Source organism: Amblyomma americanum, chromosome 1, assembly GCF_052857255.1.
Source record: "Amblyomma americanum isolate KBUSLIRL-KWMA chromosome 1, ASM5285725v1, whole genome shotgun sequence".
Lineage (NCBI taxonomy): Eukaryota > Metazoa > Arthropoda > Arachnida > Ixodida > Ixodidae > Amblyomma > Amblyomma americanum.
Window position 1 is genome coordinate 351824304 of NC_135497.1, and position 13816 is coordinate 351838119.

Here is a 13816-nt window from a genome sequence, read left to right on the forward strand (position 1 = left end):
CAATTGCTCTCAGGCACCTATAAAAAAGGATAACTTAAGAAAACCCTTTTGCCCACCTCAGGCTGCCTATGACAGAGGCAGCCACAGATCCTCCGCGACCTGCGACCAGAGCTTTTTTCCAAACGTTGTTTTACATGCTTGAAATAATCAGGGCAACGAATATGGGGACAGATGAGGGGTCAATTTTATTTCCTTTATTACAATGCTTCATAGTGTACTCTTCTTGAAGCATTAGAAAAAAAAAAAGACAAGCCCATCTCTAACAAGTACCTGCACAGCCAGGACATCTACTACCTGCACAGCCAAAATATTACACCACCTTCATTTTCACGATTATTAAGGTGTCAGTGTGCTTCAGTGCAAAGATCACTTTAGTTCATTTTTTTTTTCATTGACATGTCACAGCTGTACTTTTTTCCAGCCTACTTTTTCAATCATACACACACACACACACACACAAAATAAGTGCACCATCCTACACAACTGTAAACAATGTATACAATTCTGCTGTGCCATAACACAAACAGAAGACATTTCACAATTCCATCTTTCTTTTCTAAAGTCAGCAGCATGTAGGTGCATGACAAACAAAGCACAATTACACTCTTATTGCCTTCTGAATCCCGCATTGTTGCTGGCTTTTGAAGGGTAGAGTTCAAACTAAGCAAAGGATAAATAGTAATACAGCTCAGATTCACAAAAATGAGAAAATGCTCTGCAAAACATTACGCCTATTTTCATGAATAACTTGAAAACAATCTAAATTTTCCCAGGCACTTTCTCAGAAAAAAAAGGCCACCAAGGCAGTGCCAATTCCATTATGGCGGGCTTATCCCGCAGTAAACAATCCATGCATTAATGGCACTCCTACAATGTATACAACAAGAAGCTATGCCACCAGCAGTCATTTTGCCGATTACAGCAAGCTTGTAGTGTTTAAACATTGGTTATGTCAGTTCCACTGCATGCGAGAAAAACGTTCAGTAGCAAACAAAAGTTCGTCTCACAAAGTTTCACAAAGAAGCTAACCTTCTCGGTTGGGCCCCTAGAGGAATCTTGTGCACAATCATGCAGAGTCAAAAATGCTTCCCACAAAAGGACAGACCCCACCCGCTGTCCCTTTTACATGAATAGCAGTTCTCTAACTGCACCGTCTTGTTTCAGCACACTATCACCTCCACTCTTCACATCTTCAATTTTCCAGGATGTGCTCCCACACTTTGATGAGAGATTGGCAGAACAAATAAAAATGATGAGGCAGGGTGGTGGTGGCGGTGAAAGGGCTCATGGGGAACTGCATGCAGAAGTCTCCAAAAGTTCATTCTTATACAGTACTAAGGAAAACACAACAGAACAGTACCATAGTCAAAAATGCTGCCGAGTGTTATGCAAAACAAAAGACAGGAAAACAATGCGACAACAAAACGTATGGACCTGGAAGAGGGATGAATGGAACTACTCCCCGACTCCTTTACAATGGTTCTTCAAGGGAGACATCGTATTTCATTAGCTTGCTTCATACCTCAAGTGACCACAAAAAACAGCAGCCACTAGGGGAGCAAGAGAAATTGGCTTGCTTAAGATTGGGCGTATTTGCAGCGGGTAATTAAATCACTGACATAAAGTGACAGTGTTGTCTGATTGAAATCAAAAGGAGAGTGCTTATGAAGGGAGGTAGCAAATAGCAGAAGGGTGGGAAAGGTTGGCGCACAAGCAAAACAGTTGTTAAAGATCTAGAGGCGCAGTACAGGGCTTAAAGGAAGTAGTCAGGTGTGCGGCGGGTCACGTGTGGCTCTCCTCTTCTGGGCGCTGGGTCGAACTGGAGGCTGGAGGGGAAAAAAGAAGGGAATGTTCAGGCTTAGCAACAAAACCCTCAAAACAAAGGGCAAGCCCTTCTGTGCTCTGCAACAATAAATGTCATTGAGCAGCAACTTGTGCACTTTTCGTGTTGTGTTGGGTTTAATGGCGCATGAGCATCTAAGGCTATAGTGCTCCAAGCTCAAGGTATAGGAAAATTGTTTTCTGATGAATTTTACAAACATACGAAAAACCACCAGGAGTGTAGAGGGCTTAAAACTTCAGTTTGTTAGTAATGAGAAAAGAAAGGAACTTCAAAAAGGGCTATTAGTGAAAACTTTAAAGAGGGTCAGGTAACCTCAGCGACCATCCTTGCCTGGGCAAGGACCTCGAGGCTTCCAACCCTTAAAATATCTGTGCACCTTTTAACAAGAATTTTCTGAGAATCTACAAGAATTTGGAGTGTAAAGATAAGTTACGATATGAAAACACAATTTTCACCCTGCATAAAACTTCACTGCAGCACTGAGTTGAGACTGACCAGAAATGTTCGTACACCAATGTGAAGGATGTGTTAGACATGTCCTGACTCCTCCATGATGCATAAAATTCATAGACCTACATGCTCAAAAGGCTATCAAAAAAAAAAAAAAGAGCAGCAAGCAAATTGAGTTTCTGTGCTTCCAGTAGTTAGATTTTGAAAAGAAAAAAGAAAAATTGCCTTATTTCAAATAAATAAAGGAACACAGCCTAGTAAAACAACTAAGTTGCACATTTTTTTGTACCCCCCCCCCCCCCCAATATCTAGATTCTACTTTCAAATTTTCATAAATGCAAATATGAAAAATTATGCATAGAAGCCGCCATGCTCCAGTTTTATTTATTGCTCATTGCCTCAAAGGTTTATCTGAAGAATCAGTTGCATACAACAGGCAAAAAAAGGACAAAAAAGTTGATAACCAGCCCTTTTTCTAATTGTGATTATGCTAATTACGAGCATCAAGCAATGTTTCGGAGAGGAAAAAACATGCAGCTCGCCCTTACAACGAGTACTTGAGTTGGTCATCCAGCTCCATAATGGCTGCCTGGTTGCCACAGCGGTAGCAGTAGTTAGGGGCACTAAAGATGGTCACCACATTCCGATCATGACACCAGTTGTAACCCTGCACAAAAATTTTACACAAGAAATGAACAACAGAGCTACAGAAGCAGCCACACAATGACCAACATGCGTCCACCTAGCAAGTCCACAAGACGGTGTACCTTCTCAAGACGAGTTAGCAAATACAACTGATTTGTGCTGTTTCATAGTTACCAGCTGCCTATAGATAGACTGGCAACTCCAGACTTGCATGAGCAACACACACCCAAAAGATAAGGTGACTTCAATCACTCAATGCATCACCATGCAATGAGACACCACAAAAACAGCATGAAACTGTTGTGCCACCAATGGTAACCTTTACCTAGACTATACAATAATAACCAATGCTTTAGCAATGTTGCTGAGGAAGACTAATACTATGATGAAGCTAATAACAGACGGAAATAATGTCCCAGCCCATGCCACCAAGTATAACAGGTTGTGTTTAGCAAGACAATTGGATCCACACACATCTTAAACTGCACTATATGCGCCTGCACTTTTCCCAGCACCCTCCAAAGCTGCAAAGTGCCACCAAGAGCCAGAGCTGACAAGTGACACCGCCATTCATTAGCAACCGGAAGCTAACTGCAATAGATGACTAGATTGTGAACTGCAGTTTTAAAGCACGAATGCATTATCGTTTAAATTTTCATTTCCGTGTCTCCGCAAAATTATTACCCACGCATGAACAGAGGCTTCACCTGGATAGCAATAAAGTGTTATCCAGCTGAGCTTGGAAAATGAGGAAGTAGGTTTGTGCGAATAGTGGGTTTTTTGATTCAAAGCAAACGGTAATTTTCTTCGATTAATTTTTGAATACTTCTACTGCTTATGTGTGAGAAGGCTCACTTTCTTAATGTAGTCGCCGCCGCATACTGTGGCGTGATGCAACCCGATGCCACACAGCTGGCAATTCTACCTCTACATTACTCTACGTAGCCACTGCCGCACACCTTCTGACCTGCGCACTAACGTCGTGAAGGCAGCCGCCGCCACACCGTGGGCAGCACCTCCGCCTCAACGGTACGACACAATAGCTAATGGGTCAATGCCCATATGTGCAGAATTCGTCTTTCTCTACTTAAAATTCATAAATCCCTGGGAGTCCTCATACCATTCTTGGTGCAGTGGTACAATCGTTAATTGCTGCACCGACCTGGGATGGCAGTTGATGCCACTGGTCGGACTTGTGCGATGCAGGTTGTCCCGAGCAAACTTGCAAGACTAATCATTAATTTAACCAGGTTGCGTGAGAATGCCATCTTTAATGGGTACCATCGAGTAATCAGAGAGAGACAGAGACTGGTTTTTGCTCAATGGGGCATGTAAGGCTAAATGCCTTAAAAAAAAAAAAAAGTGAATTGAAGCTATGTCCATCTTTAGCAAAAATGGCCATCAGAAATTGGGGGAGCTGACCATCATGCAAAGCTGACCTGTTTGTGGGGTGTGGGACCTGCGATTCCATGGACATCTATGAGGCGTACGATGGACTAACGGAAGACAGGAACATCCCCTTTGAAATGGGGTGGTGGCTGTTGCCACCGTGCTATGCTTTTCTTTATACTTCGTTAGTGGTATAATTAATTGGTCTATAATTTGCCATTTTCTTAAAATAAAATTTTTCATCCTGCACTTTTAACCTCATGTCATCTCTCTGCTTTTGAGCAATTAATCTTCCAATCGCTTTTTGCTAACTTCTACCACAGATTCATTCATTCATATGACCACTGTTACCTCTCAGATAGATGGATAAATATTGGCATCCCCTTTGTATCAGGGTTGTGGAGAGTCTCACATTGCCCAATAAACAAAGCGGTTAATTGTTTTATTTCTTTTGTAGCTGTCCACCTCCTCTTTTAAGTTTTGAATCCTATTCTGTTCATTTTCCATTCACTGCCATTCAAGGCTATTTTCATGTTGTAAGCTCTGATTTGTGACATTTAGTGTAATTTCTCCATTCTGATTTTGCGCCGCCAATAGTCCAGTCTTCTCTTGCTCGTCTCTACAGCTGATGTATTAATTTTGCTTTCATTAGCACTAATACCCAGAAATACTGGAAGGCTGAACATGTCTTTCCAACTGATGAGGGGTGGTGATTTGGGCCTGTTGGTTCATCAGAAGAGGAAATATGCAGTGCAAAAAAAAAAAAAAGCATGAAAAGACATAAAGACTTTCTTCTGTCGTTCGTCAGTGCTTGTGTTTGTCTTTCTTCTGTTGTCCGTGCATCCTTTTGGCGCTGCATATTTCTTCTTCTATCTTTCGAACAGCTGGCTGTATAGCTCTACAGTTTAATGTTTGCCACACTGCTCCTGCATGCTACGTAAATATCATCTCCCTGTTCATATTAGGACCTAGCCTCAAATCGAGAGGGTACTGCCTCTTGAATTACCATACAGAGTTTCCTTCTGAATTCTTTCCTTAAATGGGCTGCGAAACACTGCTTGAACGGATGCTGGCTATACTCCAGATGGATTCTTTATGTCGCACAGATGCTGACTCAAAAAGAATTACGAGAATCGATGCATAGGAACGGGAGTTATTCGATGAAGTAATTTCAAAATACAAGCAAACAAAATGCTGCCCTCAACTATTTTTGCCGGGCTTCCCATTCCTATTTCACTCTCCTAATGACGACACCGGGAGGGACCAATCAAAACAGCCAATCTGAGCACGTTGCAGAAGTTTGCACAGCATGGTTGCCTAATCGCTGCAACCCGTTCTTGCCAAGGCTAGTAGCAACGTTTTCATGGTTACAACAACCACTTGAATGCCCAGTTGACCCAGCGATGCTTCATCGTCATGTCAACAGTGTAGACGAGAGCACTGGTCAGTGACATTCCGTGACTTATGGATCCGAACTTGAGTGCGAGATACTGCGACGAAGTGACGCCCTGCGCAAGATGCTAGATACTTTTAGGATAGCGCATACCGCTACTGCTTACTACGTACCATGGCCGCTACTAGGAACACGCTGATTGGTCCCGGCGAGCAAGGCTCGCGCGCTGTTGACGGAACGGGGCGCCATCTGGCGCCGCCGCCCGGTAATCCTCCACAAGCCGACAATGTGCACTGCTAAATGTGAAACAAATGGCTTTTTTCTTTGCACTCTTCCTTGGGGTCAAAACGATAGCTTTTAGAGTGCAATGGCTCGATCGGATTGATTCCGCAAAGCCGTTCTCAGATACAGAGAGAGTAGCCGTAAGTGCTGTGCGCTAGATGGTAGGATGTGTGTACAGAGAGGCACAAAGTCCTTCGAAGCAAAAAAATAAGAGCCTCTGGTGGTGTATTTTTGTCTTACTTGCTTTACAGCGCTTTTAGCTAAGGCAAACAAGCTGGTCTTGTTGATGTAATATAAAACGCAAAAACTTGACAAAATGTATCTCTATTTATTAACACAATTTGCAGTATATTTACTGTTTGTCCAATCATCCAGCTCCAGCCTAGTGATGCCATATCCACTGCTAAAAACCGCCACTGTATGGTGAAACTGCCAGCGCCATGAGTTTGTTTTTGCAAGCTAATTAAAATATTAAAAACTGGAGTATACGTGATTCGACTGATGCTAACAGCATTGCTACAACTCATTCTATACAACCAACAGGCAAAACAATGCATTGATTGTGTGTTTCGGGGCCACTTTAACACCTCTGTATTCACGCAATGATTCTTTTGTTTCCATTTTTTTGTCTCCACTTTGCAGTCTGTTTTGCGATCCTTCTTTTTAATATTCGTTATTATTGCCCTGTTGCCTGTGTAGCCTATCGCAAGCTTCCTGCAATGAGTGTCTGTTTTTACTGCACAAATACCTGAACACTTTGCCTGCCAACCTCATTTCCTCCATTTTTCTAGTCTTTCCTCAAACTATATTATGCTATGTGCATCCCTCGCCTCAAAGGACAACCAACCCACATCGCTCTGTACAGCTTCGCTTGTCTTTCCATGGGCCCTTAAAGCTAATCTGCCCACTGTTCTTTGGTTAATCTCTAGTCTTTGTACTACCATCTGATTTTAAGCACAGTACCGCATTCGCAAAAGTCAGTCCTGAAACCATTACACCCTTCCACAGTCCTCGTATTACTTCATATCAGTTGTATCCCTATAGTGCTGTAGGCTTCATAAGGCCACGTTCCTCTTTCGTTTCGCTTTGAGATGTTCATGGGTTTAACATCCCAAAGCGGCTATGGCTATGAGGGATGCCGCTGTGAAGGGCTCCGCATATTTCGACCACCTGGGGTTCTTTAACGTGCACTGACATTACACAGTACGCGGGCCTCTAGAATTTTGCCTCCAGAAATTCGACCACCGCAGCTGGGATCAAACCCGCATCTTTCGGATCAGCATCCGAGTGCCGTAACCACTGAGCCACCGGGGCAGCTAACGCCAGATTACTGTACACTGAATTTGAACCCAATGATTGCTGCTTCCTTTCCAAGGATATCCAAGAGGAGTTGTAGCTCGCTTTGGCTATCTGCAAAAAGTACCACATCGTCTGCGTACACTAAACTCTGAAGACATTGGGCTATTGTTTGTACTCGGGCCTCAGCGCCACGTTATGTCAGGCGTCTGAAAAAAGCACCCACCTCCATGTTCCTCGTGCTGGCTACCTCTCATGCTCACGCTGTCACGCTATGAACGCAGAGCAAGACTTCGGCAGCTGCAGTCAGCTCAGATTCGTCCTGCGGAATCCAAGTGAGCCGCACTTCCTCCGCCATTCTGCTTCTGTCACGTGAGCGCCGCGGCTAGCACGGGCGCAGGCGCCTGGCAGATACAGATCTAGGCGTCGCGTTTGAGCCTGCTGCTGCGCACATGCACAGACTCTGGCGTATGTGTGGGTGCATGGCACATACGCCTAGGAAGTGTCCATGGTGTTGGGGCTTTAGCTGCTTAGGTCTTGGGAAGCCAAACCACAGAAGGTACAGGTAGAAACAATATGACAGGGGTGTGGCTGCTGCACTTCGAGAGGTGGCGAGAACTGTCTGTGAAGGCACACGCCCTGTAAGCATGGCCGGCTGCTGTTTCCGTGCATGCCCCGGTGCCACCCATTCTCGCCGTCTGTCGGCGGCAGCGCTTTGCGAAGCACAGAGGCGACGCATTCTCGTGTTCCCGATCATATTGCTTCTACCTGTACAGTGGAACCCCGATTATGAGTCACTTGTTCATGCAGCAACTCGCATTTTACTATGAATTGGCGTGGGCCCGGTGAACCTTCCAGAGAGGTAATACACAGAAGCCTCGATTATACGACAAAAATATACGCGCCCCGCTTCATGAAACGGCCATTAGGAACCGCCCTGAATGAAAGAGGCCAGTGGAGCACTTTACTTGACGGCATCCACAGCAATCTGAATTGGAATTGACGTAGAGACGTGATCACATAATGACGCAAAGCGGCGTGCTGACCGTCTGCAATGACTGTTTTGCTGGTGGCCCGGATTATGCACCTGCGGCATGCAGCCGTCGGTGCGAGGTGGCTCTCGCCCGCCCACTTCTTCGCTCGCTTCGCATTAATGTGGTGTCGGTAACTGGTAACAAGATTAAACATTCTGTGAACGCTTTCTACTGTGGCTTCAGCATGGAGCACATTAGGCCTGGAGACACCAAGCAAGCGGCGTGCTGTCACACGGTGGGCCACATGTTGCTGCAAGAAACGAACCTCTGGCGTCAGTGCACTCTAGACTCGTACTAATGTTGCGACTATGTGCTTAAGAGGGCTCACCAGCTCCATAGCAACTGAACCTTTTGTGTTCACAGATGGCAGCAGTTACCCATCATCAAAAGAACGCAAATTCTATTCCACTCCAGGTGTGTAAATTCCACTGTGACATGACAGTATTAGTTCTTCCGCATGCACAAAGTGCAAAGTAGAGCGAAACAATATCCTATCTTTGCAGCCAAGGCTAGGCAAGAAAGGGAAGGAGATAGACATTTGCAATGCCTGCGCTACAGGAGCACGTTCGAATGACATCTGATTGAATGGCATTAGAGACTTGTAATGGCATTTGGGCTCGACTGACTCCCGCGGTGCTACACGGCACTTTCCAAACACATTCGAAAACTTCAGCTTGTTTCAAGCTTTAGCGTTTTCAGTGTGCAACGGCGACGGCGGCGGTCATTGTGGTCACACTAGTGCAACAATAACACTATTACAGTTAACAGCCGTATATGATTGTAGTGGGGAAGTTGTTTTTAGGCCAACGACAACGATGAATCCGATCACCGGACAGTCAGCCTTCATGTCCTCGGTAAGTCGGCAGCTGAGCAGCGACGGTGTGAATATATTCGTGCTTCTACCTTATCACTCTTGGAAATAAGCAAAACAAACGGCCATATTTCACACGTGCACACACTTGAACACTCACCAGCGATAAGTGCTTGCAAAATTAACTTTAATCGACGATGACTCCTTTCCCTTCCGCGACGACTAGGCCTAGTGAGTCCCGCAGGGTTCGGTCTGTGATTTCGGCAGTTGTGAAGACCGAATTCACAAGTTTTAGTGAAACAAAACGGCCAACGAGTGCAGTTTTGACAACAATCAACTATTGCTTACTTCGTAGGGCGCGCATATGATGAATGGGAAGCACCGGTGTGAACCAGGCTGCTGAGCACTGCTTTATGGCCAGCAGCAGCTGTTGCCGTAGCTAGTGTGTGGACAACAAGTTAGGCTGTTTCAAATAATGCGAACGGTCACCAAACACAATTCTGGATAAAGTAGTTTGAAATAAAGTACTGGTCCCGTCGGAGGAAGTCGGGACAATTAGCGAGAAGCGCCGGTCCTACGAGATGTCAGCAACCCGGCTGTCAGGTGTTCCTCAGGAGAGTGATCGTACTGCCGCTTCCCACAGATTGTCGCACTGCATAAACAAGCACGAGTACAACCGGTACAAAAGGGAGATTATTTAATAGAACTGAAGTGCAGATCGCATTTTATGTCATGCAAATGAGCACTAGTTCTTCATACACAGCGACGTAAACACTATGAGTGCTGTCGTCCTCATCTGAGCACTCCTGGGGAAATTTCATGCTCACGCGGTAAATGTTCGTTGGTGTGCTATTCTCTTCAAGCACTCACTCAGACAGAACATGAGCCATTTGCTAAACAAACAGCAGAAAAAAAGTGAGCAGCGGGTATCGAAATGAGCAGCCACAGAGCCGAAAGCAGCCGCGCAGCTGTGGGCGAGGCAAAGCGGCGGCTATTCGGGCTTTGTTTGCGTTTCGAAGGCATTCCAAAATCTGGAATGTCTCACGGAGCTACCCGCGGTGGCTCAGTGGTTAGGGCGCTCGTCTACTGAGCTGGAGCACCCGGGTTCGAACCCGACCACGGTGGCTGCGTTTCGATGGAGGTGAAACGCTAAGGCGCCCACGTGCTATGTGATGTCAGTGCACGTTAAAAAATCCCCAGGTGGTCGAAATTATTCTGGAGCCCTTCACTACGCCACCTCTTTCTTCCTTCATTCCCTCCTTTATCCTTTCCCTTATTTCACGTGTTCGCTGAGATGAGACAGGTACTGTGTCAGTTCCTTTCCCCAAAAACAAATTTCATTCAATATTATTTCTCATCAAGCTACGTCGACTCGAATGTCATCTAAACCGAATGCCGTTGAAATACTTCGTGTAGCAGCATAAGTTCGGCAGTCGGATCCAATGACATTCGCTTGGAAGGCATTAGAAACGCCCATGTAGCAGGGGTATAAGTAGCTCTGCCGTTGTCCCCATGCCATGTGGAGTGGCCGACCTCAACGCTCCCCCTAGCCTGAAAAATGACCACCTCACCCCCTTTCCCCGTAAAGGGCATGCTCTGAAGAATGGTGGACGACTTTGCTGTGCACGTGTTCTCAGCATTGAAGCGATATCCTGGGATGAACCACTCATCTCAGGATATTCTCTGCTGAATCAAACTGCAGGGCGCCACTGCAAACAGCAATCCTAGCAGCACAAATTTTCATGCGCAGATCGCATTCTATGATGCTAAAATTACCGACGACCAATGAAGACTCAACTGCATGTGTGGGATTTCCCAATGCGACAGACCAAGGGACAAGCTGGTCAGTTGTGCAAATTAAATGGTTACTACCTCTTGTCAACCAAAGGTTACGACAAGCCAATCAAGTGTAGGCTAACAGAGTATTGCTTCCAGCATGCACTTCACTTTACTATAGCAAGTGTAAATCTTTTGATGCTATTCCTTCTGCTGTGAATGTGAAGCAATTTTAAAAATTATATATATAAAAAAGAGCTATTAGGCCAAACACAAGCGGCCAACATATTTGTACAAAGTACATCCACTCGATCCCTGATATTGCTGCAAGTTGCCAGAGAATGCAAAATTATCCCCTTGCTTATCTCCACGAGATGAAGGCTCGCCCTACTGATCTCCAATCAGCTGTGGCCACCTCATACTTGCTAATTTCCAAATCTCACCTTCCCAGCTGACTCTCTGCCACCGTCAGCAATGTTTTCCTTCTCTTGGAATCTATTCAACCACCCGAACGGGCCATCAGTTATCTGTTCTCCACATTACATATCCCACCAAAGTCTACCTCTCTGATCTCTTACTGTGTTGCTCTTTTTCTGTTAGCTCCTTATCGTGCCTATTAAAATCTATAAATTTTATTGATGGCATTAAACAGGCCATTCAACATGCCTGCAATGCTTCTCGCAGCATCACTTCAGAGCTCATGCAAGCTAGCATTCTATCAGCGAGCAAAAGTAACATGGCCCATTTTATCAAGACTGGCGTCATAAAAACTAAAGTGCCGTTGTAGCTTTCTTGTTCTCTCTTTTCACTGCAACCCTGGTGTTTCCAGCTGTCATTCTACTCTCAAACTCAGCGGCCATGATTTGCTAACAGTCGAATCACAGCGCAAGTAGTGGTGCCTAACAAAATGACCACCGCAACAAAGTATACTTTCCGTCCCCCATCAAAAGCCCTGAAGAACTTAATGTATGTGAACAATTTTACAAGCGCATGTTTGCCTCAACAAAGTTTTTATGAACTGGAGTTAAAAACAGGTGCTTAAAGGGACCGACCAACTGGCAAAAGTATGTTATAAGATTATAGTGGAAATGTAAAGATCTTGCCCTATACTGCAAGGATTAAACACTCCAGTATGCAAAAACGAGAATTTATAATTTTAATCTAGGCATTAAAAATTGCACAAAACAAACTGACACACCATCTTGAGGTGGAATCCTGCCATTATCAGTGTATCCTACCAAGTTAACACATCTCAGTAAAATATAACAGATTTGTTTGCATAGGTTTTAGGAATCAGCGAACTTAAAAAGGGGCTGATTGTGCGAAACTTTCAGGTAAAGCATGCGAAGTCCTTTCGGGCTAGCATTTGAAATGATGACGAAATTGCCGACTGAAATCAAGACTGCCATCAAGCTCCTCCGCAGCGCACAGGTCCAAGTGGAGGCGCATCATGACGTCATAGACGGTACCAGTACATTTCCAACACATACAAACGCTTGCTTTCAAGGAAAAAAAACTAAGGGTGTGCGAATACTCGAATAGCAAATTTTTGAATTATTTGATTCGCGGATCGAATACCTATTATTCGGGTAACCAAATATTCGGTATTCAAGTGAGCGCGTCGATGCGAGATCTGCCATTCCTCCTCCTCACAATCCTCCAGTGCAGTCGTCGGTTTTCTGATCGTGAGACGCACATTTTTATTATACAGCCGCCGCACAGCAGGCGGAAATAAATTCTTAATAGCACAAACCTAATAGCACTCGTGATGCAACCGAATCATGAGCAGCCGCAAAAAAATCCACCACTTCACGCAGTCGGAACATCGCTAGCGGCACAGGTCACGAGCGACAGCAACCACAGCACAACACAAGCCACGGTAGGTGCGCGCCTTTAAAGACTTTATCTATCCCGCTGTTGACACTCGTGGAACTAATTTTCCTGTGAAATTTTGTGGTGAACGCTGGTACGCCGGCTGCTAGGTCACTATTAGTGACCACGAAAAGAGCAGCATCTACTCCTATTCACCATTTAGGTCACGGGCCACCCTACTCCAATAAAGATTCATTCATGCATTCATAAGGCAGGCAATTATGTTGAAATGTTTAGTCTTCAGAAGAGACAGAAGCATGCCGCATCTATAGTAGAATACAAATTAAAAAAAAAAAAGCAGTTAACACTGGGCCACAATCCATGACGTACTATATTACTCCGATGTTTGACTTTGTTAAACAAGTCAGGTATCAAAATTCTTGACCTTATAAACTTTTTCTCGTGATTAGCTTCTTGTTTAGGTGACGAGAAATTTTAACGGACTACTGTTTTGTCGTGGAGGAATTCTGTGTGCTGGTCCTAAATGTAGGCGGAGCTTCAGTGTAGACTTCAGTTGTATCCGACTAGAGAAAACAGCAGCACTGAACTGAATAAAACGGATGATGGTGATGGATGGATGGATAAGGCTGAACCCTTTAAATCGGCTTAAAGGAATCATATTCTTAGCGGTAAGAAACAGACACAACACCAAGCTACACACACACACAGGACACCCGCTAGACTTCAACTGTCTTTACTGGACACTTGTACGACATAAATATGTATCACTGAGCACACGCAGGTGCCTCGTCATCCGCATCAGGTCTAACTACGCCCTCCCCTCTCCTGCAAGGCATACGGTTGCGCAGATAAACAATCTCTTTTTCTGCCAACGCAACGTGGGAGCCGACAAAAAAGAAAGGGAAATTATCGAAGCCTTTCATATTCAAGAAGCGGGTAACGTGTGTAAACACACCCTCCCTGGAGCCGTCGGTCGACCTAGGGAACAAACATTACGCTTTGCACAGTGCTTTTCTGGTGGAAAGCGGGAAGCAAACAAGTTTCGGCAGCGCATCGCAGCCTTC

General features: G+C 44.9%; 1 protein-coding gene across 1 annotated transcript in view; it reads right to left on the reverse strand.

Moving 5' to 3' along the window:
- Positions 1-160: 160 nt before the first annotated feature.
- The window catches only part of mts (protein phosphatase 2 catalytic subunit mts), a 42561-nt gene continuing 28905 nt past the window's right edge, over positions 161-13816 (reverse strand). The window contains exons 5-6 of the mRNA XM_077649989.1: positions 2842-2960; positions 161-1826 (exon numbers count right to left, since the gene is read on the reverse strand). Coding sequence (XP_077506115.1) covers positions 1754-1826; positions 2842-2960 — 192 coding nt within the window. The 3' untranslated portion in view covers positions 161-1753. The remainder of the gene's footprint in view (positions 1827-2841; positions 2961-13816) is intronic.